The sequence below is a fragment of the Dermacentor variabilis genome, chromosome 2 (assembly GCF_050947875.1).
Source record: "Dermacentor variabilis isolate Ectoservices chromosome 2, ASM5094787v1, whole genome shotgun sequence".
NCBI classification, from domain to species: domain Eukaryota; kingdom Metazoa; phylum Arthropoda; class Arachnida; order Ixodida; family Ixodidae; genus Dermacentor; species Dermacentor variabilis.
The window spans coordinates 101003528-101023225 of record NC_134569.1 but is presented as its reverse complement, the minus strand read 5'-3'; the positions used below and the strand labels follow the sequence as shown (position 1 = coordinate 101023225).

Genomic DNA, 19698 nt, shown 5'->3' with positions numbered 1-19698 from the left:
ACCAGCAGCATTCACTGAATACCTAACAAGATTTGTAGTCTGGTAGCACTGTGAAATCAGCATACGTGTGCGTGACGCTGGAGTTGATTACTCAAAGAAAAAAGCTACAACGATTAAGCAAAAACTGAGATGCATGAAGGCAAAGCTTGTAACTGCCTTCGGACTATATATATATATATATATATATATATATATATATATATATATGTATAGTGGGTATATTGTGCACATAGCTGTCCATCATGCATATGCACCTTACCTCTTCAGATATGCTTAGCGAGACATTGCGCGAACAAGGAGAACCTATGTGTAGTAGCAGACTTCGACGGTAATCAGTGCCAGCGCGGCGCTTTTCTAACGAAAACGGGGTTTAGAAGGGACTATCAGCGTTAACTACATAATAGAAAAAAAGGTTGAGTAGAATTTACGGAAAGTTCACAACAATTGAACTTCGGAAACACCGAAATAAACAAAAATAACGTGGTGGAAACATCGGCAGTTTGCATTCATTGGTTAATATAACAAGTACACAAGCGCCTTCGCGATGGCCTCTGTTTGCGTTGCGGTAGAATCTTCAATTTGCTACGCTAGGATGCCGGCTTCGATGCCATTACATGGGAGTTTGCTTTCTCGCTGTGCGGCAGTTTGTCTGCCGTAGAAAAACGCTTTTTTTTTGCCACCCACATCTGACGATGGCGAGATGACTGCAAGCAGTGCGTCCTTACGAGTCGCTACCACTCGACAGCCACATAAACTTCGCCATTGAATCAGGCATTTAAGCCCGTTTACTGCGCTGTTTTTGTTTTGCCGTACGTTTATTGTACTTATTTTCTTGTACCTTCGGAAAATATGGGACAGTTTTTCATGCACATCTAAAAGCATCTGAACGCATCACCGGACTGTCCAGTGGATGTGACTGTGACAAGATGACGCACTGTGTTCTGTCATCTTGCCCTTCTGTAAGGTAAGTGGCACGAAAGGTTTTCGCCACGTCAGCTATACTTCTGCAGAGAGAAACAAAATCTGCAGCGACTTGGTATTGAACCTTGGTATTACCGAGACGCGAGCCCTTTGACATGCCGAGGCTGATTGCCATCGAAGTGAACGACTGCACTTAGATTGTCCCTGATGTATGCGCAGAACCCCACCTATAACATTCGCTGCCTTAGAGGGCCTTAAAGAACTGACAACCAATTTTCATGGTACCCATTATATTTAGTGCCACGGAAAGCTTACTGGTAAGAGTGTCTAATCATGAAGTGGTAACGCGGAGAATGCCGTGAAATATTCTTTATCAGAATTTTTCGATCTGCAGTGAGGATGTGGTCGTTCAGTGGAATCATGCTGAAAACAGCGATTATACGCCGGCATTGGTGGGAGGCTGACGACAAGGGAGAAAGTAGTAGTATTAGTTGTGAAGAAAGTATTATCTTATTATTTGTCAAGCCAATTTTCCCGTGATTCGTGTATTCCGAAGTGGTAAATTATTTCTACACTAATAACTACATGTTTGCGTGGTTTACTGTCCAACTACTTTGGTTAGTTATCAGCCAAGAGCATTTTTTATCCAAGCCAAGATAAGCTCTGAATAGCAAAACGGCGCTCTAACACGTCGTACGCAGTTCAGCGTGCTTCTGTAGCCACGCGCGTGCTCGTATTGTAGTGCTGGCACCTATTAACGGCACAACTAGCCGATGACATTTTGTATCTCATAGGGATAGATAGATAGATAGATAGATAGATAGATAGATAGATAGATAGATAGATAGATAGATAGATAGATAGATAGATAGATAGATAGATAGATAGATAACTTTATTAAAAGAATAATAGGAAAAACCGGTAATAGTCGGGGCCCCTAGTCCACGGCTCCGCTGGCTCTTGCCATCTTCTCAGCTCTCTTTATCAGCTTGAGCAGGTCGTCGAAGGCCGAGTTGGACAGCAGTGCCTCCCATTCCTCCCTCGTGGTGTTCGTGTCTGGCTGTTCTATGTTGTGTAGTGTGCACTCCAACGTAATGTGGTATAGGGTTGGTGTGGCCCTACACCACGGGCATCCGTCCCTGTAGGCTGCGAGGTGTAGCCGATGTAATATGTGTAGCTTCGTGTAAGTGCCTGTCTGGGGCCTACGCCAAGCAGCGGCATCCCCTGTCTTTGGATTTCGATGGGGTGGCGGATATCGCAAGCGACGCCCTCTGTGGTAGATCACGATGGCTTTGTACGCGAGGTCGACAGGGTCCGGGTCTTCTGCAGCCGGCGTGATGAGTGCTCGGTTATGTACGAATCCTCGAGCTGCTCTGTCGGCCTGCAGGTTGCCCGTGATGCCAGTGTGGCCCCGTATCCAGATGATGGTTTGGGTCGTGAAGACCTCAGGGTCCTCCTTGAGTATTCGTGCTAGGACTTGCGCAGCAGGTCTTCCAATTCTTTCCTGTAGGAAGTTGCGGCAGGCCTGCTGGGAGTCCGTGAGGATCGCCAGTGGTTGGTTTGAGTGTAGGCCCTCGTGGATGGCTAACGCGATGGCCAGCTCTTCGGCCTCCGTGATCTTGTAGGGGCGGGTCGATGCAGTGGAGGTAACGTGGCTTCGGTGGTCGCATGCCTTTGCCACTGCGCCCTTGTTCGTCCCATACATGGCGGCGTCCGTAAAACGGGCCGTGGTATTGAACCTGAACGCTTTCTCCATGTACTGGGTCATTGCTCTCCTCCTGCCGGAGTCTACGTTAGGGTACATGTTACGTGGTATCGGGGCAACGTGAAACTTGTCCTGGACGTGACAAGGTATCAAGCAGGTTTCTTGGGTTCGTGTCGTTATAGATGGGAACCCCAAGGTTTGTAGGACCTGCCGGCCTGTGCGAGTCCGTGCAAGTGTCTGTTGTTGCGAGACGTAAAGAGCTTCTGTCAGTTCGCTGACGGTGTTGTGCAACCCTAGCGCCAATAATTTTTCAGTCGATGTACTTATCGGCAGGCGGAGAGCGGTCTGGAAAGCCATCCTCAAAAGTGTGTCGGCCTGCTTCGTCCCGGACTGTGTGAGGTGGTAGTAGGGCAGGCTGTGTGGGATTCTGCTCACCACCAGACTTCTGGCCAGTCGGAGAGTGTCCCTTTCCTTCATGCCTCTGTTCTTGGATGTTACGTGCGAGATCATGCGTGATATCGCCTTGACTCTGGTTTTGAGGAGTGCAAGGGTGTTTGTGGCCCGCTGGTTGGACTGCAGCCACACGCCCAGCACCCTCAGAAATCGCTTCTCTAGTATGATGCCCCCTTTTAGGCGTACCTCGAGTCTTCTTGTTGGGTCTGTGGGGACTGTGTGGTTAACCCGGCCTCGCCAAACTAGTAGGAGCTCAGATTTCTCGGGGGGGGGGGGGCATTGTAGTACCCTTTGGCTGACGTATACTTGGATGAGATTTGCTGCAGTTTGTAGCCGTTCTTCTTTTTCAACGAGAGACCCTGTTGTGATTCAGAGTGTTATGTCGTCTGCATAGATTGTGTGCCGAGTACCTGCTACGTCCTGCAGTTAGTATGCGAGGCCGATCATGGCGACGTTGAACAGCGTGGGAGAGATCACAGCACCTTGTGGTGTGCCCTTGTTGGGAGGGTGGTACACTGGAGTCTGGATCTCTCCCATCTTTAGCTCCGCCGTGCGGTGGCTCAGGAAGCTCTAAACATGCGTGTACGTTCGCTCGCCGCAGCTGGTGTTGGTCAGCCCTTCTACGATTCCTTGGTGGCTGACGTTGTCGAAAGCCCCTTTGATGTCGATTGCTAGGAGGACATGTTCGCCGCTGCGGGAAACGTTGCTGAGGACTTATTCCATGATTTGGAGTAGCACATCTTGTGTTGAGGGGTGGGGACAGGCCTGCGCGGAAACCGAACATGGTTTCCGGCAGGTGTTTCTTATCTTCTAAGTGTCTCTGTCGTCTCGTGTTTAAAATTGTTTCGTACACCTTGCCGAGGCAGGACGTGAGCGAGGTGGGTCTGAGGTTTTCAATTGCCAATTTCTTGCTCGGTTTGGGGGTCATGATTTTTCGTGTATGTTTCCACATCGCCGGCACCGTACCTTGTTCTCAGTATTGCTTGAGAAAGGCCGTGAGCGCGGAGATAGAACTGTCGCTAAGGTTTCTGATCATGGAGTTCGAGATCTGGTCCGTGGCCGCCGCTGTGTTACGGGTGGTGGCTGTAATGACCGCTCTCATTTCTTTTTCTGTGATAGGTGTGGTCTTTCCGCGATGAACGACCCCATCTTGAACACGAACGGGAATGAACCCCCCACATTTATTGCTCCGAAGTATATATACATATGTGTGCATGTCACGCATGCGCAGCGCATCGCATCAGGGGCCGTGGCATGACAAGAACTAAACAAGATAACACGGCAACGATTATGCCACATCTACCCTTTTTCAACAGAATAAGAACCAACTAAGTCATGATAAACGCAGTCAAAAGAAACATGCTGCATTACGTTCAGAAATGCTGTAACGGTTTGGTTTTCTTACAGTTCTACCGAATCGTGTAACGTATTCGCCTGGTACCTGCGGCGAAACATTACCCCGATCCTGTGTGGGGTCACTTTGGAGGGCTTGGAAGTTAGGCTGATCGCTAACCTCTGAATTTTCCAGGCTAGGGCGAAACTCGTATGTCTCGTTGTACGAGTAACGAGAAGAAAGGGGCTTAACCGAGGGGTCCGATTTTGATTAGTGAACTGGTCAATAAACCCTCATATGCTACCTGATAGGCAGCATATGAGGGTTTATTGACCAGTTGCCTCCACCCAGAAAAATCACGTTCTTGTGACGCCTGTGGCAAAAAGGACGTTCCACGTCCGCCGCTAAGGTCTGTGAGTGATGGCGCTGGCTAACACTCCCAGGGTTCTACTAGGACACATAAATACCTAAGAAAGTGGATGGGGAAACAACGCCGCGGCAGCTCAATTGGTAGAGCATCGCACGCGGAATGCGAAGGTTGTGGGTTCGGTTCCCACCTGCGGAAAGTCGTTTTTTCATCCACTTTAATTTCCATTAATTTATCGTTTCTTTATTTTCATTTATTAAGCACAAGTAATTTCCCCTATGTTGTCCTTGGTTTCAGTGTTTGTTGCCTTCTCACGTTGTACGAGTATGGAATTCTGCTTGGCGCTTGCTTCACTAGAAATTCGAGACGCTCAGTCGCCCATGTTAGAGCCAGGGTCTCATTTTCAATTTGCACGTAGCGCATTTCTGGTGGAGTCAATGATCTTCAGGAAGCGTTGGACTAATGTCGACGTTGCGTATAGATGGTTCAGCATTGTCGATTGCCTCGGAAACAAAACACTCAGTGACATCGGCAATCGGGTCGGCGTAGGCGATGACAGTATCGGGGAAAAGGTGCCGGTGTTCGTAGCTGAAGTTCGTGACAAGAACCTCACAGTGGCCATCATGGAGATCAATAAGGCTTCTTGCTACACAAACACCTTGAGAAAGCAGGAGAGAGCGATTGCTTTCTGCGACCACTTCACCGTGTAAGAGTCTGTCACATGCCACCTGAACCACGACACTTGCGCGTGGTGGTAACGTGACAGCGTCGTCGATGACACGAAGAGGTGCTCGAGGGTAGATGGTGTTGGTCGTCGCTGCGGCGCTCTTTGTCGAGAAAGTGACGAGGCGTTGTCGAATGTCGATGATAGCTCCGTGCTCCCTGAGAAAGTCCATGCCGATGATTAGGTCTCGAGAACACTGAGGAAGAATGCTCAAGCTGGCAACAAATGTAGAGCCGCGAATCTGTATTCTTGCCGTGCACATGCCGAGTGGGGTGACGATGTGGCCGCCAGCTGTACGAACTGGCGTTTGATTCCAAGGCGCCGTCACATTCTGCAGAAGGGTGGCCAGTTTTTCGGTGATTATAGAATAATCCGCTCCAGTGTCCACTAAAGCAGTCAATTCACGACCGTCGAGCAGTACAGGAATGTCCAAGGAAATTCTTTTTCTGTAATCAGCAGGTACTGTCGTCGTCGATGTATCATCGGTCCGCGTACGTGTCAGGGGGGGTCCTTGAGCACGTCCAGACTGAGCGGCCTCGCCCCCGAAGGCCGCTGTGGTTAGTTTTCCCGGCGCGGGCTGGGCGACCGACCCCGCACCACGCTCGAATACGTACGGCGAGTCGGAGAAAACCGCCGCGGCGAAGGGGAGCGTGACTGGTGTCGAGTTGATGGGGATCCGCACTGCTGGGCAACGTATTGTTCAATTTCAGGAGGACGCTGGCCGAACCTAGGTTGCGGCGAGTTTGCTGAAAATCCGCGTAGTCCGAGCTCTCGTAGGAGCACTGTCGGTAGACGTGCCCAGCTTCGCCACAGTGAAAGCAAAGGGGACAGCGATCGGGTGCCCGCCACACGTCTGATTTCCTTGGGGTCTTTCGGTAGTCCTGGTAATACGAGGCCGCTTAAACGGGCTCTAGCATGGCCGGGCACGCGGTGCGAAGCGGGGAGTGAGGTGGGGCAGGTTGCCTCAAAGCTTGCGCATACGACATACGGGAGCTGTCAGTTCTTAGCGGTCGAGCTTCTGTGTTGAAGGGTGGTTCTCTTAGCGCTTGCTGGAGTTCGTCACGGAGAACGCTGCACAAGGAGTTGAGCGTCGGCTGTGAGGGTGCCGACAGATTCTGGAGTTCTTCGCGGATTACGGAACGAATGAGCTCTCGAAAGAAATCGACGTGGCCCCCGAAAGTTCCGAAGAAGTCCGTAGGCGAGGCAGCGTTCACTTGGCGTTCGTATGAAGGTGCCCGCTGCCGAAGCGTCTGTTCCATGGTGACGGCCTCGGAAAGAAATTCTGACACAGTCTTGGGAGGACTGCGCGCGAGACCGCCGAACAGCTGCTCTTTCACTCTGCGCATCAGGTACCGCACCTTCTTCTCTTCCGACGTGCTGGGGTCGGCTCGTCGAAAGAGACGCGTCATGTCCTCGACATACATTGCGACACCTTCGTTCGGCATTTGTTTACGGGACTGGAGATCACGCTCAGCTCGCTCCCGGCGATCAGGGCTCGCATACATCTCAAGAATCCGGCGTTTGAATTCTGCCCATGAATTTAGGGCATCTGCATGGTTCTCGTACCAAACACGTGCACCATCGTTAAGGCTGAAATATACGTTTTTCAGTTTCTCTGCGTCATCCCACTTGTTGAACGCGGCAACACGTTCATAGTGGACCAGCCAATCTTCAACATCCTCATCTATGGCGCCGTGGAAGGGATTTGGTGTTCGCGGATTCAGTAGCGGACAATGAATCGGCGTTGGGCCTTCCATATCTGTTGGCGTGGTTGGAGCTGCCATTTTATCTGGGAGGAGTCCAAACTCAGGGGCTTGTCCACGTATCCTTCTGCTGGCGCGGTGTACAGGCCTAACCACCGGTACGGGGCTGGAGCTCCTGCTGCTCGGAGGGGTGTGGTGCATAGATTAGATTACCCCGCACCTCCACCAGTTTGTCACGCGCTAACACAAGAGTAAGTGACAGTACGATCAGCCAGAGACGAAAAATGCCAAGCACTGAGTGACGGTTCTCCAGCTGGCGCGGGATCTTCGACTTCGTCGTCTTCTTCGCCGTTTTGCTGGGCACGCAATGCTGAATGTTCGCTGACTCAAAACACCAGGTGGCAATATCACTTCTATTAATAATTATTTGCATAAGAATTATTTATTGCTGCACACCAGAGCAACACGGAGTAGCTGAGATATTTCCTACCTCAGCCTCGCCGGAGAAACCCATTTATATCAGAAACGAAATAAACAAGTAGGTTTGGTACTGTTTTCAGGTCACCGTGGCGACAAGATCGACAAGCTGGGACCAGTTGCATGGAACCTCACAGACTGCTGAAGAAGTTGCGCCCTCGCAACGGCCCCACCTCAGGTGCCTGGAGGCCAACACGCCAGGATCAGGTCTCGGAGGCGCCAGGCGGCGGGCGCCGGACTTCAACTCTAAGCTCGGTCCGTGAAAGTATATATCCTCAATCTTACAGTGACCTGAACTTTCATGTGCTTCAAAAAAATATTTCCTGGACTTGTCACGCTGACTCTCAATTCCAGTGGTCACGAAGCTTTTCCTTGTATTCTGCGTTTTCAGTTTCACCTTCGAGTTCATTGTTGCGCTTATGTCATGGCTGTGGTTTGGTTTGGAACCTACTTGAAAGCACGCAAGTTCAGTTTAATTTGAGTGCAGCCACGGCGGCTTGTTGTAAGGTACAGGCGAGGACAAAATAATATGGCATCTGCGAACACAAACCAAAATGCATTTTCGAGACATAACATTGAGCATGAGTGTCCTTTGATGCTTGTGTGTCTGCTAATTTGCCCACTTAACTGTTGCCTGCCTGCTGTAGGAATCGTGATGATTTCAGAAGACTACGCTAGGAGAGCGTTGTCTTTTTCAGCTGTTATAACGTGCGACTATGCAGCGTGAACTGTAAATTATAATTTACACCCTCGAAATTGACAGAAGGTGTAAATTTGTTTATAACTCATGTTTATGCCCTTTTGAGTGTGAAGGTGTGAGTCATAGAGAAATTTATGCCTTTTTCGCTCTAAAGAAGGCGTAAGCGTAAGGGTAAATAAATACCGCGCTCCTGCTTCTATGGCGTAATCTTCTACAGTCGTCGCGATTATGACTGCAGGATGGGTAGAACTTCATTTATTGGCAGGCAAACGAGTATGGAAGAACATGCATGTGTAATGTCATGCCTCCCCGCCAAGGTGCTTGTTTGGTGAAATGGCACAAGGTTAAAGTATGGCACACATTCGCACATCCCATGGTATTTTGTACGCGTCTTTAGCAAATTCCTGTGACCGCGCAACCATATCAAGGCATTGACGCGTAAATAGTTGAGCTTGATGCATCAGTTATAGTAAAAAGTAACACAACATGAAAGATGTGGACAGCTCCCTTCATGTAGTGACCCCATACATATATAGACACGCGAGATTGCGAAAGCAATGTTCATGTATAGGTCAGGTGACGAGTGCGTCGCGACACCATCTGTTGCACTGAAGAGCATAGAAATGGAATCCTTTGTTACACATCTATAGTACTCTAGCACCCCCTCGGCCCTTTTTTGGTCACATGTAGCCTAGTGGTCTGCTTACTCTCGTATTTCAATAAATATGTCTGTTGCTATTCAGCGCTGCGTCTGTCCAGTCCTCCTCTTCATCCTGTGTTGTTTTGTGCGGTTCTCATAAGTATGAAATACTAACATACCGAACGTATGGTTCTGTCAGATATAAGTGGCTGGCCTTCCTTAGCTGTAGCCTCTCGTTGCCCCTGGCAAAATAATAAGCCAACTGTTTTGTTGAAAGGAGCACGATAACTACCCCCATTTGGTACGCGCGGGGTGGCTTGACCACCCACTTTACACACTTAGTCTTACAGAGACCTTTTATTTAGGCGGCCACTGCACAGTGCAGCGTGACCAACGCGCAAGGGAGGAACTAGTACACTATTCAGCCCATGGCGCTTGCATTTACAGGCAGCTGGTGATTCAGCTAGCAATAATATGGCCGTTGTTGAAATTGTCCCTGAGGGGAGATGCTAGCCTAACATAACGCGTGTACAGCGGCAGTCGTCACGTGGTTACATTGACCATATGTACTAAGTGGCGACAGCTGCGGTGTCGCCTGTCGTGAGCCGTTTTCGGTGGCCTCTGTTGGTCTTGACCATAGGTTGGTCTTGCCCATGGCGCTATACTACAGAATGTTCAGCACGTGTCAGACTGGCTCTTCGGAGGTTTTGAGCTTAATGTTGAAGAAAATTCACATGAAGTGAACACAAACAATGGGAAGTTGAAGGGCACAGTGCAAAGTGTGCACTTCAAGTTTCGCATTTATTGCACTTGTTGAATAGTATGTTTTTGCTCAAATAAGCAGTACACAAAAGGCTTACGAAGTGCCTAGACATACGTTGTTTCGTTGAATGATGTAATAATTCTTTTTGGGCGCCTGCTGCACTCTTAGAACACTTTCGGACTGCGGAAAATCGCAGACAAAAAGAATGAAAAAAGAAATCCTGTAAAACACTAATCTTATTGATTTAGTAACGTTTGTTTCTTTCAGGGCATCCAGAGACCAGCAAGGGGGAATTGTAATTGATAAACAGGGGCACTTGGTTGCACTCGAAAACTGCCCCACGCAAGCGCTGGCCTTGGTATAGCATTCGAATGCGTCACAATAAGCAATTCTTAATTAGTTTCAATTACTTGTGTTGGCTGGCTTCAGAGGGGCACAAATTATCTCCGCGGTTTGATTTATTTTTTGTACTCATCAATGTTACGTCACTGAAGCACATATATGCAACCAAAGAAACCACCCAACTTTATTTCCCTACTTCCAATTGCTCAATACGAATAGCGTTCGTCATCGCACATGTTCACACCATGATTCGTCTCTACCGGCACGTCATTTCCAGTGCAGCTAATTGCATCCGTGAATTTATCGGTATATCAAGATGTGTCCTATAGCATGGCAGGCAGGCCCGGAATTATAATGCAAACCCCGAGAAACAACTGTGTTCCGGCTTGAAAACGTACTACCGTTGAACCCAAAGGGCAGAAACTCCTAATTAGCAGAAGGCTGTCAAGTCGAGAGCTTACACATGGTTCTTTTCATGTAACGAAGCAGCTAGAGATTGCGAAGGCGTCTTAGCACTGTAGTCTACTGCAGGATCACTAAACAAATGTAACAGCCACCACTGAATCAGCTTTTCGAAGAAGGTCACTCCCATTATGAATCGCTGTTTTCACAAGAAAGAACGCTCTTTTCCGGGTCGTGGCTCAGAGTAGAAAAGAAAGCGCTAATTTTCAGAGCCCTTCAAGTATACAGAAGTAAGCAGGATATAAAAAGTCCCTCATGTATGCACAAGACCTCTGACAATTCGCTGCTCATATGCAAAAACGCCCGTGAACCGGGCCTTGGGCACACGTTATTAAAGAATCCCAGGTGGTCATAATTGTTTCGAAGCCCACCAATACGGCGTGCCGCATAATACGGTAGAGGTTTTGGCACGTAAAATCCTATAATTCCTTTGCTCCAATATTAACATAATTTGCAGTTCAGATGGTTTCGTCCGAACAATACCACTAGCAAATGAGACATACCATTTCTGTTAACCTATGGAACAACTTAAAGTACACGATGCAGTAAAAATGTTATCAATGACGGCTCTCTGATAGAAATAAGGTAGCTAATATGGGCACTAAGAAATATGGCGATGCGACATACACGTATACTTGCGGTAATGATGCCAGTATTGAAATCGACCTTTCGCTGTGATTACTTTTTATAAAGAAGTAAAGCCACCAAAGTCGAGGAGTACAGTCCATCTTCGACAATCTGGGGTTCTTTGATGTGCCCTCAAAGCACCCATTACACTAACGTCATTGCATTATGCACCCTCTGAAATACGGCTAGGAAAGAAACTCGCGACATATTGAATCAGAAACGGTATACGTGCACCACTTTCAACGGGTATTGCCTGAGCTGGCCGAGAGGTGCATGAACATGACACTCATTACGAGTGATACGTGAAAAAACGAGGAAGATGCTGGATAGATGTATTCTGGCCACGACTAGTGTGACGCTGCTAAGTTATCTCTTTCTCTTGCCTTTGATTGTCTCTCGCTAAGCATTCACCGTGATCTACGCAGGCCCCGACACACCAAAATCAAGAGAACGGAACGTCTATCTTTAGCCGCGGAACTGCTGAAGAAGTGGCACGAGAAATCTACCAAAGGCAGGTATATAACGGAAACATGCATTGTTGATATTGAGCTCGGTCGCACAATCTAAACGTATTCCATTTGGACGGTAAGTTGAGACAAATGTTCAGTGATGGGATGTGCCATGCGACCTAATCAAAAACCAAGGTCTCGTAACGTGAAGTTGAATAAAAAATAACATACAGCGCGAAGGACAAGAACTGCGAGAGACGACATACACAGCACTGTGTATGTCGTCTCGCAGTCATTGTCCTTCGCACTGTACGCTATTTTTTATCATGCATTACCAACTAGCCCAAGCAACCACCCTAGTGAAGTTGAATATTGAAACTGAAATCGGTCGTGTTCACCCCACCTGAAGTCGCCGAAATGACGGTTAAGTTAATCCTACTTGAATTCAGAGATCTCCATACATAAGGCCTTACGACTAACTGGACATGGGCACAAGTTTATAAGAGACGGTCCATGTTTAGCGCATGGAAGAAGGCACAGAGACGAGCAGCCGTTTCTTGCTTTGCTGACAGACCTGCGCCAAAGTGCTCCTTGTGCGATACTGGTAAACCATGCCAATGGAAACATTCATTGCCTTAAGTGAGTCTGTAACCATTCGATCTTACCTATTGCAGGATGAAGATGATGCATTTTTTGTTTGTGACCTCCGGGACATCATCCGAAAGGTGGATCTCTGGCGCCAGTGTTTGCCCCGTGTGACGCCATTCTACGGTATGAAGTGACTGACAGCATATACAATTTGAAGCACATATTCTTATCGTAAAAGCTAAGCACCACCGCTATGGCTGGCTTTTTCTAGGTGAGATATCCTTTCCAGCCTTGTACTGTTCTCTTGCAGCCATAAAGGCATGTGGAGACCCAGTGGTACTCGCAGAGTTGAACGCCCGAGGAGTAAACTTCGATTGCTCAAACACTGTGAGTGAAACATACCCGAGGTCTAAGTTATAGCCAGTTCATTTTGTACCCGAAAAGTAGTTCACGCAAGCTCTTCATACGTCAGGATGCAGCCTCTTCTTTGATAGCTCATATTTGCGTTTCCGAACTATCACTATTCATCGGAACTTTCTTGCTCTGCATCCATTGTTCAATTGGACATAATTTTATTTTCAGCCAGAGATACTGACTATGCTTGAAATGGGTGTTCACCCAGACCGCATAATCTACGCGAATACTGTGAAAAGCACGTCCCACATAAATTTTGCTGTACAAAACGGCGTCACACTTTTGACTTTCGACTGTGCCGAAGAGCTGCAGAAAATCAAGGACAAGAACGTCAGGTAAGAATAAGCCTTTTCTTTCACGCTCTAGCACCACGAAATCCGGAACTGTAGTACCGTTATTTAAGGGTACCTGTAATCTCCACTACTGTTATGTGGCGGACTTTTTCCTTGTAGTTTCTCCTATTAGCAACGTACAGAGTTTGGGCACTCCCCAAGCACAACCGCATACGCATTTAGACACACCATTTCAGACACACCAATCTACACAACGTAGTTTACTTCATGTGGATCATCAATTGTTACTGTTAATCACCGGGCAAGCTTTAGTCACTTCGTCTTTTGTAGTCAATACGTAAGCCGATGAAACACATCAGCATACATTTCAAGAAAAATAAGAAACAAAGTTGTATTACGTAAATTGTGTAAGTGTTGCAAATGTCTTCACAAAAATTCAAACTCCATGTTATCGTTCCCGCCACAAAATGACGAGGATTAATCGGGACGAGTGTCGAATGTTAAGTATTTGTGAAAGTGGACAGCGCCGCTATAACGTAAAGCTATTCCAAAGTTTTCTATTCCAATTCTGTGACCAGCCCTCCGTGATTGGCCGAAAACTTTTTTCGACCACCTCCACTTTGAATGTCTGTCATGCGACATCACCGAAACCACGATAGCTCTCAAACTGACAGGGCGTGTACACATTGATTATGCGTGATTCAATCGAACAAAGGAAAAATAATCATTTCTGATTCGACGCTCTTTCGCCATTAACCCTCTGCTATTGGCCCAAAGGTTTCAAGCTGCACACACTTCACCTGCCTATCACTCGACGTCACAAAACCGCAAAAACTCACCGCGTCAATGTGACGTGCACGCGTCAAAGATTTTATTTATTTATTTATTTGACAAGTACTGCCAGCCTTGTTACCATGTCTTAGGCAGGAGTGGGCATTTGGAACAAAACACAAGTATTAACGAAGATCAAACAAGATAGCATTGGCAAGATGCATTAATATGCCGAACAAAACAGGATTTTTTTTTTCTGTATAGCCAGAGATCCCCGTTCCGAAAGGAATAGAAGATGGCTGCGCCAATCGTTCAGGCACTGGCTACTTGCACCTGCCGGAGAGCCATCGGTTTATTTGCGTATAACAAAACTTTATGCGTGGCTGTGTAACGTTATCGATCCCTTTCGGCACGTATGCGACATCGCTCTGCCAACTCCTCTTTGCTCAGGATCCATTTTAGCGACATTTTTCACTGTCCGTGGCACGCCACCCCGATTTTTGACAAGTCACCGCAAGCTAAGTAATGGGCAGCTGACGAATAGCAGAAACCAGCACTTCCCTCTTCATCCGGTCATCTATTTTCAGTGCGCTGGCTCGGCTCTATCGCAAACCATTCCTCTTCCATCTCCATTACTCTTCCAACTCGTCCCACGGATAAACAGGGCACGCTTATCGACCACATAGTATCCAATCTTCTTACTAACCCTGACTGTGGTGTTGTCGAAGCTTCAATAACCGATCATTATCCAACATTCGTCCGCTTAACTTCTACTGCTGGCACTACCGATGCAAGCTTCACCAGCAAGAAGTTTAATTCGCCAATTTTTATTGAATTAATTGCCGCTTCAGACTGGTCCCCAGTAATGGTATGTGATAACCCTGAAACTGCCTATAATACATTCTCACAGATAATTTCTAATGCTATTTCAGATTCGACGGTACTAATGAATTGTAAAAAAACGTTTTCAGCTCCTCGTAACCCATGGTTATCCACTAGTTTGATAAATTGCTTAAGGAAGAAAGATAACCTTTACAGAAAAACAAAGAAACAGCCTTTTAACACAGCACTTCACGAAAGGTGTAATAAATATTCTAACTTACTAGGAAAACAACTCAAAGAGGCTAAAACGACGAATTATGAAAATGAAATTAAGTCTGCAGATAATGATGTCAGAAAGCAATGGAAAGTATTAAACTCTCTTTTAGGTCGATCGAATCATAATTCCGAAATAACTATGATACAATCGGGGGATCTTCTCCTTGATAATCCCTTGGAGATTGCGAACTCCTTCATTAAGTCCTTTTGTGCAGATAATGAAGAGTGCGAAAATTCATTGACCGAGACTTACCCCCATGTGCTCCACAGCTTTTTCCTTCATCCGGCAACACCTGAAGACATAGTCACAGTCATTTCCAGTGTAAAAAATACAGGACCTGGTCTCGATAACTTCAGCCCATCTCTCATAAAAACCATAGCGTAGCTAATATCTGAAATATTCTGTCACATAGTGAACCTTATCTTTAAAACAGGAATCTATCCAAGTTCTTTGAAGAAAGCCAAAATAATCCCTGTTTTCAAGAAGGGTGGTAAGCGTCTAACATTTAACTACCGCCCTATAGCTATACTTTCATTCTGCAGTAAAATTATCCAAAAACTAATCGTAACACGCTTATCAAGCTATTTATCAAAATTTTGCATCCTATCACCGTATCAGTTTGGGTTTTGGGAAGGTTACTCAACTGATTTAGCATTAATATTTCTAACAGACAAAATTCGGCAGGCAATTGACACTGGAAATTTCGCTGGCGCATTATTTATTGGCCTTTCTAGAGCATTCGATTCACTTGTTCATAACATCCTTTTTGCTAAATTAGACTCTATTGGTATAGCTGGCCCGGCACTGCAATTACTACGTAACTATTTCAAAGATAGAGAATACACTGTATCAATCTCCAGCACTTACTCGCACCCTAAAACAACTAACATTGGTGTACCACAATGATCTATATTAGGGCCTCTCTTGTTTTTAATGTACATTAATGACCTCCCAAAGTACCTAAGGTCCTCTGACTGTATCATTTATGCTGACGACACTACCATCTTCTTATCAGACAAAAGTCTTGATTTATTGATGTGTAAGCTTAATTACGACGCGGCTAATATTGTAACCTGGTGCCAACTAAACACACTACACATTAATACTGTTAAATCTACCTTCCTCATCTTCTCAGCTAAACAAAAACATATCTCAGTGTATCCATCGCTAACCTTTGCTTCCAGTGTACTTTATCCTACTGATAGTGTACTGTTTCTTGGCGTCATATTAGATAAACACCTAAAATTTGACGAGCACGTTTTATCCTTAACAAAGAAGGCAGCATATGCAATTAGAATATTAATTAAAGTTCTCAATTTTTTTAATATGAAGACACTCATCTCCCTCTACTACGCTTTTATTCACACGCATATTAATTATTGCATATCATCATGAGGAAACACGTATCCCACACATTTATCTCCACTACAGAATACCCGAAATCAAGCAATTCGCATCATTACACGTAGCAGCTACACATCGGAAGCATCTCCATTGCTCAGATCTAACGGCATTTTATCGTTACAGAAACTAAATAAATACTCACTTGGAATACTTGTTGATAAATCTGTTAACGGAAAGCTCCCATTCCCTATAATTACTACCAGCCAGTATCCATATTCCACGTCTACCCGTTTCGCTTCTACCAACAGCTATTTACTACCAAAACCTAGGACTAATAATGGTAAATTTATTACTAATTTTTCAGCCACACTACTTTGGAACTCATTACCGTGTCATATTAAAATATTCTTACATTTTTACACATTCAAATCAAACCTTCGTAAATTTTTGCACTCAATATAACAATTTGATCGTTATCATTATATTAATAAGTCCTTTGTGTCGTTAAATATTTTACAACGTAAGCTAGTGACTAACTTAATATAGTGTCTTTGGTGTTTACATACAGCTGCTTTGTATTTATATATCTTACTCATTTGTAATGGGAGGTCCCCTGTACAGTCTGTTGACTATGGGACCTCCCTCTGTATGTATGTATAATCCCCATTTGTAACCTTATTATTATGCAAATAAATAAATAAATAAATAAATAAATAAATAAAAGAAAACATCTTCAGTTGAGCGTACTCCTCGCCTCTTGTCAGCCAGTTAGATAAGAAAAACCGTTCAACGTAGGCAATGTTATTCGTTTGGAAAGCAAGCAAAAGTGACCTCCTATAAACGAGGAGAGCGTTTGATTGCACTGTTCAGGCAATGCTGCGCATCACCACCCGATGCTTGCGTCGGTGGTCACGTAAATTTGGCATCATGAGATTGGAATAAAACCATATTGCAATACTTTTACGTTATAGGGCCCTAGATGTACAAACCTTCATAAGTTACAAACAATAATTTTTGAGCAGGTTTACTAGTTGCGAATTAGGTGCCTGCTCACATTGGATGACCCACAAGTAGCCATGGCCTTGGCGACAGCTCTATGGTATAACCTTGCTCCCTTTAAGCCTTATGTTGTCCCCAAGCAATAATAGTCATCTGTGTGGCCTGTCTTTCCTTTCTATATCGCTGCACACCCACTACTTCCCGGTCACGAATGGAATGTGCGCTATGTGGGGATTTGGGGAATTTGATGTGCCATTGCGCGGGCCATTCACCTGTTCTGCCGTCCCTAAGCCTCACTCCCTCGTCGCTCCGAACCAGTCGTCAGCGGTGGCGCTCCACTCGCGATAGTTCGCGGCGAGAGCGGGGCTAAGACGCCACCAGGGTGCTCCTGGCGGCGACTCCCGTGGCGCTAGCGTGTCTCTTCTCCCTTGGGACGGCACCCAGTACTTACATGCTTCTATTCCTCCACCGACACCTTTGTAACTAGGACTTAGCTCACGCACGGTGCCTTTCCCCGTGCGGGGAGCGCATACCTTACGTTGATCCTGTCCGGACGCTAAGCCGATGAACGGGTGCCTAGTGATCGCGCGAGGTCGTACCACGCCGAGCCTCTCTTATCGGAGGCCGAAGCCGAAGGAGATTGCCCGAGCTCTCGCGCGTTGGCCCATTGGTTATCGCGAGAGCAAGTAGCATAGCTGCCGGGACTTTTCCTAGCGGCACGTCCCAGTTTGAGCCTGTGCTCTCCCAGGGACGTGCTATAGACGCCCCTGACTGTAATTTTCGCCCTTGGTGTGGGACTCCTTTGGTCCCCCGCCGCCCCGGGACCGGAAGTTTGTGCAGTGTCGGGTGCCGTCATTTACAATAAACGGTATGAGTTAACCAAGGGCAATACTGTGTTCTTGCAAGCGTCGCTCGGTAGCCTCTTGCGGTCTGAGCTCGCGCGCGGCGGCGCTAGAGGGCGACGGCTGACGCGGCCCTGTGGCTCGCTAAGCTCGAACCCGTGGTGGTAGGTTCTCCAGTGAGACTCCAAGACTTCACAGCTATTAGAGTGACATGGCATTTTTGACAGGAGAGCAGCGAGCGAAAGTTCTCTGAAATGTAAACACAAACAAGACCGATGGCGATTATTATTATTTTAGGACTGGATAAGATCCTGAGGGTGTAAGCTTATTATTTTTTTTTTGAGTGACCTGTTACTTAGGCTGCTTACTATAGAAACTCGTTTATTAAGACACCTTACTAGATCATTATTCTCCATAACCTGGGGCCGAATCACAAATCTCGTTCGTAAATGCGGTTTTGCATTGGCCAACCAGGTTAGGCAATAGTGCGCTCGACATTGCAAATTTCTGTCGCATTATTTTGCGAACAAATGAAATTTTGTTTCTTGTGTGAATATGTGCTTTGCGTTTCGCTCTCCGTACTTGCCCTTTAATAGATCTTGCTGATGCAATGCAGGTGCCATGCTCTCTTTGTCTATAAAGCTCTAACCGAGCTATTTCTTGAATTTTAATTTGCGCATTTAATATGTTAAAAGATTAAACAATGACCGCACAAGTTAAAAGATTAAACAATGACCTCTGACGCCAGTGCCTCTTTTCAGGCTATTACTTCGAATAAAAGGCGACACCGAAGGTTGTAAAATTTCATTCAATGAGAAATACGGCTGCAGCGTAGACGAAGCAAGACGTATTCTGGAAATTGCTCGAGACCTTCACTGTAACGTGGTTGGTGTCTGGTGAGTGATGCCTGCGTGTTATTTGTTTCCTTACTCTCATGAGAAGAAAAACAAACACGCGATTCTGTAATTGCTTTGATTAAAGCTATACATGGGCGAAAGACGTTCTCATAAGGAGCAACAATGCCTATAATGTTACATATAGTTCCAACACCAACAGAACATGTTCGGTACCATGTTACCATACATTTGCGCGTGCGAATCTCGCCGCTCAATTCGGCCTCTGTGTACAAGCGCTTCCAGCTCTCAGTTAGAACTTTCGTAGCAGCTACCTGTTCAGTCTCATCTCTTGCATTTTGTAATGAATGCTTGTGCATGATGAATGAGTTATCGACATTTCTTCCCCAAAATTTAACCGCAATATTTCCGAGAAGCAAGGTTGCCTTGCCTTGGCGTATCTGACGCAAGTATGTGAGTTCGAAAACCATGTTCCACAACAGAAGTGACAGAAAGAATCTCAATTAGACATTTTTATTTTGTGTCTTTTTTGTCAGCGTACGATCTTCGAATACGTTTATTAGAATAAAATAGTTGCATTGCCTTGCTTAGCATCTTAACGTTGCTGCCTTAACTAGAACGCCCAGAACATTCGCATGCCTTTAGTTCTGTTTCAGTTCTTTTGGTGCTTATTTTTTTCTGACAGACAGTTCATCGGAATTTTGGACACTGATAAGTTGGTCTCGCATGTTGTAAACAGAAATAAATAAATAAATAAATAAATAAATAAATAAATAAATAAATAAATAAATAAATAAATAAATCTGTTGATATGCACTGTTCCTTAGG

At 46.0% G+C, this 19698-nt stretch overlaps 1 protein-coding gene across 1 annotated transcript in view; it reads left to right on the top strand.

Moving 5' to 3' along the window:
• Positions 1-19698, top strand: part of LOC142570913 (ornithine decarboxylase-like) — a 97634-nt gene that overhangs the window by 70742 nt on the left and 7194 nt on the right. The window contains exons 2-7 of the mRNA XM_075679213.1: positions 7767-7938; positions 11643-11732; positions 12341-12437; positions 12565-12641; positions 12837-13003; positions 18778-18912. Of these exons, the coding sequence (XP_075535328.1) occupies positions 7767-7938; positions 11643-11732; positions 12341-12437; positions 12565-12641; positions 12837-13003; positions 18778-18912 (738 nt within the window). The remainder of the gene's footprint in view (positions 1-7766; positions 7939-11642; positions 11733-12340; positions 12438-12564; positions 12642-12836; positions 13004-18777; positions 18913-19698) is intronic.